The sequence below is a fragment of the Rhopilema esculentum genome, chromosome 19, assembly GCF_057945365.1.
Source record: "Rhopilema esculentum isolate cy_ngs chromosome 19, ASM5794536v1, whole genome shotgun sequence".
Lineage (NCBI taxonomy): Eukaryota > Metazoa > Cnidaria > Scyphozoa > Rhizostomeae > Rhizostomatidae > Rhopilema > Rhopilema esculentum.
This window is the reverse complement of record NC_142833.1, coordinates 195,199-207,860: the sequence shown is the minus strand read 5'-3', so window position 1 is coordinate 207,860 and position 12,662 is coordinate 195,199. Positions and strand designations below refer to the sequence as shown.

The following is a 12,662-nucleotide window of genomic DNA, read 5'->3' as shown; positions in this document are numbered from 1 at the left end:
TAAAATTGCATGTCTCTAACTTATAGCCTAGAACCGAGCTCTGCTTACAGGTGAAAAACTACAAAAACACTCTTTAAAAATGTATTGAGCTTCTTCTACACCCCATAAATCAGCAGGTTTATTGTGAATGTAAAACTTATTACCACAAAAATAAAACATCAAATTAAAAAAAACCTACGCTATAGTTGATACCTGAAAATATTTGCGAAAAAAATCCGTCATTCAGTTTCATTTAGCTGTTGCTAAACTTTCAATAAATATCCGATGACTGCAGAAACTGAATTCACACCGTCGGAGAAAAACCAAACAATGGTAGATTAGCTAATAACAACACAACTATCAGTTGCACTTTACGAACAGTACTTGTAAGGAGTAATTCCAGCATAAGAGAAGAAGAAAGGATCACATTCTGAACACTTATATCTAAAAAAGCGAAGGAAAAGCTTTTCGATAGGCAGCCAAATCAAGCTAGAAAATCAAGACATAAAAAACTTGCCAATTCATCAGAAACAACGGGAGATGAATACGAGGCCAAAATAAGATTTTTCTTTGTATCCAGCAATGACCAACATCCAGCTGAAAGTTAAAATTCATCGCTCATAGATCAAAGCAAAGTATTGCAACCGGTGTGTTTAAAAGGATGAATATATAAATATAAATATATCATAGAGTTGAAGAAAATAAGACTACATGGTTTATCTCTACAAGTCTGTTTCGTGAGTAACTCACTCTTCAGGAGATGTTCCATGATATATCACGCTCTACGTGCTAACGTATTGAGCACTGTGCTACGGAAGTATCAAAAGACAAATTTCTAAATATATATGTATATATATACGAGAAAAACCTTCATTTGTTATTCGATGCAGCCGGGAGGATGATAAATGCAGCATTACCAATATCTAAAAAGAGAGCAATTGCACCGTAAGCATTACTAAACAATTCTTTCCATAGCAAGCAATTATAAGAACAGCGTTGAAGCAGATGCATGATAAGAGTTCATTAGAAAAAAGACGAACAATTCGAAACGTTTACGTAAAAGTATTGTTCTTCAAAATCTATTTATATCTTTATACACACCCCCGACAAAAGTATTGCACCACCTCGAAGGAGGGGAATAGTACATTAATTACTAAAAGCTTTTGTTATAGAAATTAATTGTGTTGCTTGCATATTTAGTACCGGCCCCATTGAAGACTCCTCTATCACGCCTTTAAATGGCGGAGGAGCCCAGGCATGAATACGTGGATGTTTGAAATTAGTTTCATCAATCCTATGTTTAGCATGACCATATCAGATTTTCATTAACAATAGAGCCGTGATTACAGCGTATATATATTACAATCAGGTTGAAATTTATACATAGAGTTTTCTTAACGTTGTCAAAAATCAAATAAACTAAAGTACTGTGTACCTTGCTGGGGCTTATTGGGGAAAGTATTTTTGCTGAACGTCTCAAACCTGAATACTTCACTTAATGATTCTTTGGTTTTCGGACAACCATTTGAATCAAGATGTTTAAGGTTTTTCATACAAGGTCTATCATTTTCTATTTCTGGAAGACACTCATTCAAATTTTTCTGGAAGAATTTTGAGGTGAAAAACCTTGTTCAGCTTCAAGTTCCATGTCTTTTAGTGTCCCTAAGTGCTGTGAAGTAAAACAGACCAATTCCTTCCTCTCTAACATCAAATTTTGTTACACGTCCACTGTTCGTTCGAATTTTGAGGTGAAAAAACATTTTAAATTTCTCACAACTGTTATGTGTTATGCGGCTGCATCAAGGATCAACCCTAGGCGTATTGCTCTTCAATATTTACATGAACAATATTTTTCTGCCTTTGAACAAAAGCAACTTACGCAACTATGCAGATGACAACACAATTTGGCTGTCAAGTACTGATACGAACGAATTAACCATTCTTAATAAATGGTTTTGTGAAAACGTTTTGGTGCTCCATAGTGATAATGCAAGCTTATAACTTTTAAAGTCAACCGATCCAATTAAGAGGAATCTAAAACCAAAATAAATAGTTCAACTATCAAAGAAAGTAAAAATGCAAAAGTATTGGGGTTTTTTGTAAAGAAGGTGGGAAAAAGGTAAACCCTCTAGCCAAGATTGCTTCCTACATGGACAAATCTAAGCGAGATCTTTTAATTAAACCGTTCATTTGATCATAATTCAATTATTTGATTTCAATTATTGACCTCTTACTTGGATGATTTGCAGTAGGAAAAGTAATAGCCGGATAAACCAGAATCATGAAAGGGCAATGAGAATAGCTTAGGATGATTGTGAATCAAATTTTGAACAACTTTTAAGAGAAAAGAATAAAACAATGAATTCTCATAAGAAAAATTTATAACATTTTGCGATGGAAATTTATAAAACATTTAATGATTTGAATCCACCTTTCATGGATGAGATATTTTCCATAAATGAATACGCATATTACTTAAGAAACTCCCAATTTAAAACAGTGGAGCCACATTTCAAAATTTATCTATTTAATACCGTATCATACGGATGTATCCAAATATGGAACTCAGTGACAAATAAAATAAAATGCTCCCCAACTTTACAAATATTCCAGGAAAAAATCTCAGAATTCTCATTGTTAAATTGTACTTGCAATCTTTGCAGAGAATACATATTCAACATCGGTTATATTTGATTTACATTATATTTAGCGTTGGTAACTTAAATACTTTGGCTTTGATTACCTTGAGAATAGCTAGAGATTGTACCAAATTTTAATAAAGAAATAACAAAAAAATCTGACTTGCTGAACAATTTTTCGAAAATAAAAGTCTTCTTCCCGTAAATATTTCATACCGACTCGCCCTTCATTTGAATTTTTTTCTTGTTTAGGCATGCTATATATTTCTTCAATAAAAAGTTTCCTGCTTAATGAATACATTTCAAATTATATTTTCAATGATGCCAGAAAGATACTCAAGAATTCCCGCCAAAGTTTTCCATGAAGCACGCCAATTTCGCCCAAAAAATGCATTCAAATGTTTCGTATGGTTGAAAAGTTAAAAAATGCGCCGCCATTTCGAACAAGTTGGTGCAATACCTTTGTGAAGGGATTAAATAAAAAATGTTAACCGTGTGTAAAATATCTGCGGTGAAACATCACCTAATTCTCGTCAGCGTCCTACCTTGAAATGCCTAAGCTCACTCTGGACACCCACCCTTTAATTTTGCTCATTATGAAGATTTTCTTGATTACACAAGGGAGAATTTTTAGATTTGAATTACCAGACATTTTTGGCAAACAAATCACCCAGCTGTGGCCTCTTATTTTATCTTGCTATTATCAAATTACCTTACATTGAAAGTACCTGACTGGCTTTGAAAGTTGTTTGCATGATGACTACATCTTCACTGCCCAGCCAGCAATTTTGATTTAAGGAATGACTATACAAGGGAATTTCTGAATCTAAAATGAAAATTAAAGGATATAGAGAAATCATTATTAAAATTGGGCAGTAGCGAAATAATAAAGCGAAATAATATAAGAAAAAAACCTTTAAAAAGTAGAGAAAAACTGCTTGATAGATTTCTTGTGCACCTCAAGAAAAATTACTTTTTTGGGTCAATTTTTATGATAGAAAATAATTGCTTGGGGTTGATGGTTTGTACTATAGCCTAAGCACCCCTACCCTAAGTATATTTGAGTGCCCCAACCCCTGGAATTAATGTCTTGACCAAACATGCTCTCATCTTTTTTGCCAAAACAAAAATCCTCGCCACTCTGCAGTCACTGAGAGCTGTTCTTTTGCTTCTGTCTAGCTGAAGTCTGTCTAGCTCGCTGTTTTTTGTATGAAATTTTACTCATAATTCTTTTAGAATTGTACTTACTCTGAAGTTGGGAATAAATGGGGACCCCTGCTTATTTCAACCCCTGCCTATTCTTGACCACAGAGTAACAATGTCAAGAAAATGTCGGCCACAAGAAAGGACAATCGATACTTTTGGCTGATTCCATTAAAAAAATAGGGGCCCAATGGCTATGTACGAAGAAGATGTCTGGTACGTAATATGAGCTCAGAAAAGAGCGGTAGCAAGACGGATTGGGCTTTTCTATGAAGAGGTTTATAAAGAAACAATATCAGAATACAGGGTCTCGGCGAGAATTTACTTTCGTTGACATTGTCATTGACGGTGGAGTACGATCTTTCGGGCTGATTTGTTTTGATTTATCATAAAAGCTCTATTAAGACCCGGGGGGGGGGGGGGGCTTATTTGTTTTTTCAGTCCTAGAGAGAGGCTTATTTGAAAGGGGAGCTTATTTGCGAGCAGGACTTATTAATTATTCAAAATAAAACATAACATAAAAATGCTACAATGCTCTTGGATTTCTTCGAAATAATCAACATCAGTATCCTCTTGACTTCTAAGGCGCACAAGGCAACCCTGAACCCTCAAAAGAACCACTCAATGCGCATGTTTTCTTTGCTTGGCATCAGGGGCTAGAGTGGGGTCTTAATGGAGAGGGGTGCCTTATTTTAAATTTTGGCATGGTAATTTGGTTTCACAGAGAGAGGGCTTAATAGAGTTTTTACGGGATTCCGTTTTACAATGATTCATGATTGTTTGAGCTGATCCACGATAACCTTTGCAGATTTATTTAGACTCATGACGATTCTCGATGACTCATAATGATTCACGATTATTAACACTGCTTAATGGTGATTATTGCTGGTCCACAACTATTTGCATTCATTTACAATAGTTCATGATTATGCACAGATGTCGCAAACTTTAAGAGTTTTTTGTTTCATTCGAAGTTTTATAGTTAGAAAAAGTGGCTTGTAATCACTGTAGTAAGATTTTGAAGGTGAATATTTTAACTGCGTCGCAGATTCTTGAAGTTTTTTTATGACATACATCCATCTAGGCACTGTTCCATTGACAAAACAGCTAATTGCAATTCAACCAATGATTTGGGAAAATTTTCATGGAGATTGTTTCAGCGTTATCAAACAGCTTTGTTAATAATTGAAAACTTTATCGAATAGGAAACCCTAATTTCCACAAAAGCTCTTTCTTCAATTGTACGAGTGCACAATTGCTGAATTGTGTGCTGCAGCTTCCTCTGAAACTGTGCCAACTTCTCTTTTGGCACGGCCAAAATAAAAGTTTGCAAAATTGACTTGCTGATTAGGGTTGAATCAACATCATTTCGCAGCCGCAAGCAATAGAAAGCGGGACACTAATTAGAGGAAGATTTTAATTCTTCGGATAGCATTCTATTACTGAAACCGTTTCACTTCGTTGGTTACTTACTTACTAAATTACTTACTTACAGGGTCCCCCACCACTGCTATATGTACTCATTCTGTGTACACAATGGCATTAAAAAATAACTGATATGGTGCCTTTTCTACCCTGGATACAAGAGAATTATGGGATGTCACTAGTTTCGAACAATATTCTGAGGCAAAATTATGGAGGCTCTGGCACCCAGGTTATGCCTTTCCTTGATTAGGAGCGATTATCAAAGGAAACCTTCAATTTACGACCACAAACCTGATTTGAAAGCATCTTTATCCAATTGCGAAGTTGTATCTCACTTTTATGTTTTTTCATCAATGTAAAGGGCTGAGTAAAACTTTCCCTTCATACTGAGCTAATTAAATCTCTAATTCCTTTCTGGTGAGATTAAATCACTTTTGTCAAAGACAAAAAGAGCATCAAAAATAGTTCTACAGTATTTCGTGAGGTTAACAAATAGAAAACCATGCAATAAATGACCAGTTATTTTCACAACATTCGACAGAAAAAGCACAGGATTTGTAGTTCACAGGAATAATAAACAAAGGACGAATGAAAAATTCAGCTCACCTGACGCTGTTTGAACAATATCATAGGCCGGACTAGGTGTTGATCCACTTTCAAAATTGTACTTTGAAAATAATTATTACATGTTTCTAGTGAAATTGCATTGATGGTATGTAGTTGTATCATTGTTTATAGCTAAATGTATTGACTTGATCACAATCTATAAATTCGTCGAATCTAGAAAATGAACTTCTAAAAAAGCGAGCTACGGCATTTCTGCTAATGGTAAAAGCTCAAGAGAGGATAAAGGAAGCAAAACGATAAGAAAGAATAAAACAGGTCTTCACTAGAAGAATGACGTTATATTGTTCAAGCTGGGGCAAGAACTGGAAATAAGCATGCAACGGGGTAGCGATAGATTTAGCGATAGAATTTAGCGATAGAATTTAGCGATAGAATTTAGCGATAGAATTTTCCATCTTTTATATTCTAAAATGTCAAAAACTGCTGTAAAACATTTACATAGTAAAACAGATAAACACTCAGTTCATCTGTAAAACCGCTGTTAGCAATGGTTATGAAGAGAAAACACTCGTATTTTTCCAAACATTATATAATGCCAAGTGAAAATGGGCTTTCAAAAGTTGTGTCAAATTGTTGCCTGATATAAAGACGGAAGTTTGATACACTAGCACGGGGACAAGTACTACCAATTTTTTTAGCATAATGAATCGAATTGTGAAAAAAATTCTATGGGGAAGGGCTAAAAATGGGCAAAACAAATCGAATGCTGATATTTGAGAAAAGAAGAGAAATGAACAATTACCATCATCAGCCTCTCACAGCCTCGGTGTGGTCCACCTTCATCTCTTTCAAGGAAAACCTACAAAAAATCCTGTCATTTCAATTTTTACATTTTCAAATAATTTAAGAGGGTAGCCCTTTAACAAATGCTGGTTCACAAGGGGCTCTCCATTTAATTTACAATATAACAAAAAAAGCAAATCCATAATAATAACTAAAAGACATAAAAAATAGATTTACAATACAGTGGAATCCCGTTATATCGAACTCTGAAGGAAACCAGAAAACAGTTCGTTACATCGGGAGTTCGTTAAACTGGGAGTGAATTTTTTTGAGTTCTTTTCACAGTACACGCATCATCAACCCTTTCTAGGTGTTGTTTGGGCTATCCCTAACTTCTGTGCACACTTTGCTTAAAACAAACAAGCTGGATTGTTAATGATCAGTAAATCTTATTCATCACACATGACAATTTGCCTTTCTGTGCGTTGGCTTTTTTCACTGAAATGTCATAAAGTGCACGTGATTAAAATTGGCCGTAAGCCCCGGTATGGGAAAATGCCCATATTTGGGAAGCGCAGAAGGTATTCGCCGTTTCCCAAAAACATTCTCATTGCCAAAGGGTAAGTTCGGAGAGAATTTACCCTTGCCGTCATATACGCCTGGTCTATTTGAAGACCTGCAGGGAAGATGCCTGTTTAAATTTAACTGGAAGAGAATTCCATGCCTGCACGACTCTAAAAGAAAAGCATTTTTGCCCACTTTTTGATGTTTTGTTAGGCAGTTATAATCTGTACTGGTATTGCGAAGAACCCACAAATGGCTTTCGGAATTCCTTCTAGATAAGTCCCATTAATATTCTGACGCTAGTTTATTAAGGGTCTTGTAAAGCATAGTGTTGATTTCAGTATTGATCAAATCCTGAAATGGTTGAAATCCAAGAGTATTTAACAGTGATCTAGTATCAGCATCTACGCGCTATTTGTGATTATTCTTACTGCTTGATTTTGAAGTTTTTGCAAATGGTTTTTTGGTTGCACCGAGATAAACTCGAACTGAGCAACATTATCTAAATTGGGTTGGAAACAATTTGTATCGAAGTAGAGCCTCCTAAGTGACACGGTTGAAACTTTTCATAAAATCGAGAACAACTCTTCTACTTGAATAAAAAAGGGGATATCAAAGGGGATATCAAAGGGGATATCAAAGGGGTTATCAAAGGGGATATCAAAGGGGATATCAAAGGGGATATCAAAGGTTCTTGGAGAGCGATGAATAAAATCACAAACAAATTTCAAAATCTACAAACATTGATTGCATCAAGAACTGTAGCCAGGAAATCACTAACAACAGTGAAATTGTGAACGTTATAAATGCTTGCTTTTGCACAATAGGTACCGATCTTGCTAGAAAAATGAAAAAATTGTGAACCCTATTATACCCTATTGTTATCAGGTAAATTTTAAATAAAAACCCCGACTCCAAAATTAAGATTCAAATCCATTACTGGCCAGGACATAAGGGTAGCCATTACCAAAACTGCCAATTCAGAGAGCTTTGGAACTGACACTATTTCAAATTACTTCCTAAAACTGGCCTTGCCACTCTTGGAAAATTCCATGACTATACTTTTTACTACATCATTTGAGACAAAGATTCTTCCTGAATTATTGAAAATTGCTAGGGTTGTACCCATTTACAAAGACGGTGATAAATATGAAAAGTCAAATTACCGTCCAATTTCGGTTCTGCTAGTCATTTCTAGGCTCTTTGAAAGACTTGTCTATGAACAGTGTACCAACATTTGAACTCAAATAACCTACTTGCAAATACACAATCTGGTTTCTTCCTGGCAATCTACCCTAATCTGACGATTAAAAAACACCGATGACTGGTACAGCGGTTTGGACAATGAACAGCCTGTTGGCTTGGTAAAGATCGACCTAAGAAAGGCATTTGACACTTCTTTCTTTCTTTCTTTCTTTCTTTCTTTCTTTCTTTCTTTCTTTCTTTCTTTCTTCCTTTCTTTCTTTCTTCCTTTCTTTCTTTCTTTCTTCCTTTCTTTCTCTATTTCTTTCTTTCTTTCTTTCTTTCTTTCTTTCTTTCTTTCTTTCTTTCTTTCTTTCTTTCTTACTTTCAAGGGAAAAACAACATCCATGGCCGTTGAATCTGTATGTTTACAATATACATTAACAGTTTAATCTGTATTGTCTTCGCTTAAAAGCGCAACTGTGTTTGTAGCTATGCGACAACCTTAATGAAATAATGACAATTCACTTTAGAATTGTGACACTTACCAGCTTAGAACCTTTTGGCGAGATGCAAGGTGAATAAGCTGCGCAGCCATCCGCACTGATCTGCTCTGAAATGCCCCAAATCATAACTCATTCCCACTGATAAACCGATTTCATAAAGCTTTCATAAAAATGCACGTTAAAGTGCCAAGGTTGGCCCTCAATTTACAAGTTTTTGTCACAGAACAGTTTTAAAGGGTTTGAAAATCTATGAGCTGTCAGTTTTGATATCTTTCAAAATCTACTATTTTTCTTTGGTATTAGCGCTATCAGTTTTATATTGTTAAAAAGCCTAGGGCTTAAACTTGTTTAAACAAAATTCAACTCTTTCAGTCAGATTATTCAAGATATCCTAAATTATTCAAGAGTTGATCAGAAACAACCCTTGCTAGCACTGATTTGCACCAAGCAGGCAATGACTGCTATATCTCAGTATTTTTTCTTGCTGCCCATTCTAAAATTCAGTTTTGCTTTCAATGGATTGTTGTCCTGCTTTCACCTTCAATGACTTAATACATAATACAAGCGAAGTGCTGCATGGATATTCTGTAGTTATTTCAGTTTCTTTCCTTGTATAGTGTCCATTTTGAAGCAGTTTGTTGAAAGCTAGAAAATCACTTACTGCACATCGGTTCAGAGCCATTGAACTTTGCTTGAAATATAGCACTTCTGCAATGGAGAGCAGAGGTATAAGGTAAATAAGTGAAAACAATATGTACCTTGCAAAAGGCATCGAAAAAGCAATAAGCACGAAACTGTAAATTAAATTAAACAAGGAATAAACAATGATGAATTACAAGTTATAACGTTAATTAAATAGGTAGTTAATTATACACATTAATCGGGTTTAATTTTCTTGAGCAGCAACAGCATAAGAGCTCCAATTCAACATCGTCGCCCATTCAACAATTTTAATTTTAATTGTTAGCAGAAACAAATGCTATAGTTCATTTTATGATACGAACTTTTACACGATCTGCTCTTCTAATATCTTTAGTCTAACTTTAAACACACTGTTTTTGCCAAATAAATTTATATCATATGTGGCTGATATTTCGACAATCTTTTCTCGCATTCATAAAAAAACCAGAAACCTGTTTAAAAATCACCTTCGATTCTCACAGTAAACAAGGCCAAGTTTAAAAGGTTCAGTCCACCATCCTACAAAAATCAGTGACAGATTGTCCGCATCGAGAGGTCCCCAAATAGCCTAGGAAAGTACAGATTCCAGCTAAAGACGGATAATTTGAAAAATTCCATTTACAAACTAGCATTTACACGGAGAACGGTACAACAATAATACTGAGCGAGAAGTGGAGTACACATTATAGCTGAACATTGCAGTATCCGTTCAAAACGAATCTGCTGATTGTGAATATGCGATGCTTTCTAATTAATTTGTACAGTCACTTAGTTACAAGTAGTTAAATTTGAATGCGCAATGCATAATATGCGTATACGCAATGCATAATATTGAAGGAACATTCGTGTCTTTTGAGGGAATAAGCCACAGTGAAATCGAATCAGATAAGGAAAAGATTTGGAGAAAGCGGGTCATGAGAAGAGTGACAACGAGAATGGTTATTTTATGATGTAACTATGATACAAATAGTTTAGATCATACGCTGTGGAGCACCACGAGAAATTGTCATCAAACCTTCGCCCCAATGCATAGTGTAGATGCACAGTCTCAATGGTTCAGACAAATGGATAGAATAATCTATCTGAACAACAGGAAGATTATTCAGGACTCCTCTGCCTAATAAATACTTGACTAGCCGAATGGCATTGGAAAGTTGGACATATAGGAAACCAGTCAAGCATTTATTTATATGTGGAGAGCTAGTTTTGGTTTGATCTGGCACAAAGCTAGGTTCATTATAACACACACGCGTAATAAATTCATCAACATGAAAAATGACGGAAGAAGCAAATAAAAGCAAATGCTCACCATAGAAACAAGTCCGGGTTCGCCCCAGTAAAATTCAAAAACCTGAGGTCGCGTATAAACTACATTTTAGCAAACTAGCTAGTTCTAAACTAACCCATCTTAGGTGGTGGGCTAGTTAAATTGAACCTGGGGCTAAACCAGGAAAGTTGCAAAACTGACTCACATGAGCTTACCTTAGCGGCGACCCCGGGTTTGTTTTGTGTAAAAAGGCCATTTTACTGAATATTTGTTTTTCTTTTCCAAGCATCTGTAATGCTTGCCAAAAGTAGTTTAAACACCTAAGAAGTCAGTCAGAGCTTAACAATTTCATATTCACGCCTCGAGAAATATCTGATCTGACCTTTTCCCCAGACAATGTTGTCAGCCCTCCCAGAGCCTCAGCCATTCCAGTTTATGAAATACAGGTCACGTTCCAATAGTGTATTTCTATGGAGAACTATTCAACACTGTTTGCAAGAGGAGAGGAAAAAAATTGGTGTGAATGAAAAACTCATTGTACGTGTTCCAGGACGGTAAAAAATTTGCTTCGCCTACTGTAAATAATTTTATGATGATAATAATAATTGAAACAGGAGGGTCCTTGGCGCCAAAGAATTCACGTCACTTGAAGCTGTCTATCCGATATGCCCGGATATACAATAGAAATTGAAAGATCCACTATTTTGGCTGAAAGTAAACATACCTGGCCAGGCGAAATGTGCTTCGGGAGCCAATCCACAATACTGACTTCCTCTCTGTGAATATCAACAACAACGATTGCTGAATGCAATAATTCTTTTTTCTGCTCACCCCAGTCCTCTTCATACAAATACTTGTCACCCTGTCAAGATTAAAACATTATAATTTAAAAAATAGTTTCAAAAACATGAAAAATGCTCGTTTGAATGGGAATTGAAATGGATACCGAATGAAGTCGAGAGTAAATTTTCTGTCCACGAAGATCGTTAACACTGCCATTAATTGAGGCCACACTACACGATATAGCATTTTGGACATAGCTATCAACAAAAACAACACTAGTCATAATAAGGAATTATTATCACCACTACCCATTTGATGACTCCCGGAATATGCTTGGCGGCGTCAGCCACAGGTCATTTGTTTATGGTGACATTGAACCTTTAAATTGACGAACGAACGTGTAAACCTTTGTTCGTCCATCTGATTAGCGAATGAAACAATTAAACATTAGAGTAGACAAAAGCTTTTCGTCTGACACTCTTCACAGTTTAAAACGTGAGAACATATATCGAAGACTCTACGCTAGGAAATATATACCCAGTTGTGGATGGAAATAGGCCAATCAGAAACGTGGGCACATGACTGTTGAAGTAGCCCAATCAGTGCTGGCCTACATATTTCTGATATTTCTTATGGAGGTACAATTATTGATGTTGTAAAGAAACTGGCCTACATCTTTCTTACCGTCTTTTCTTCTGTGTCCTTGCATTCTGATCCTAAGCAGTGAAGAGTACAGCAATGATGTCAGAAATATTCAAAACAGAACACATGCAAAAGACTGTTTTCTTAAATGTTAGAGCTCTTTGTATTTATGCATTAAGAAAAGTGCATTTTGTCAGCAGGATGGCCGAAGCTAATGCATTGTGGCTGTTCATGAATTAGAGCAGATGGCTGCTGATGAAAATTTGGAATTGAAAATTACTGCGCAGAAAGTCGAAAATTACAACACAGTGTCAAGTTTTCAAAGACCGATGTGTGTGAAGGTTTTTGAGGCACATTGTGCTAGTGAAATTAATGTTTTTTGCCTAAGATTGAAATTTAATAGCAGAAAAATTGAATAAATTACAATTTCATACTTACTTG

General features: G+C 35.6%; 1 protein-coding gene across 1 annotated transcript in view; it reads right to left on the bottom strand.

Moving 5' to 3' along the window:
* Nucleotides 1-12,662, bottom strand: part of LOC135688266 (acylamino-acid-releasing enzyme) — a 66,865-nt gene that overhangs the window by 10,988 nt on the left and 43,215 nt on the right. The window contains exons 6-15 of the mRNA XM_065205043.2: nt 12,264-12,295; nt 11,521-11,658; nt 9,997-10,097; nt 9,510-9,556; nt 8,891-8,955; nt 6,616-6,672; nt 5,853-5,913; nt 3,347-3,444; nt 848-902; nt 497-576 (exon numbers count right to left, since the gene is read on the bottom strand). Of these exons, the coding sequence (XP_065061115.2) occupies nt 497-576; nt 848-902; nt 3,347-3,444; nt 5,853-5,913; nt 6,616-6,672; nt 8,891-8,955; nt 9,510-9,556; nt 9,997-10,097; nt 11,521-11,658; nt 12,264-12,295 (734 nt within the window). The remainder of the gene's footprint in view (nt 1-496; nt 577-847; nt 903-3,346; nt 3,445-5,852; nt 5,914-6,615; nt 6,673-8,890; nt 8,956-9,509; nt 9,557-9,996; nt 10,098-11,520; nt 11,659-12,263; nt 12,296-12,662) is intronic.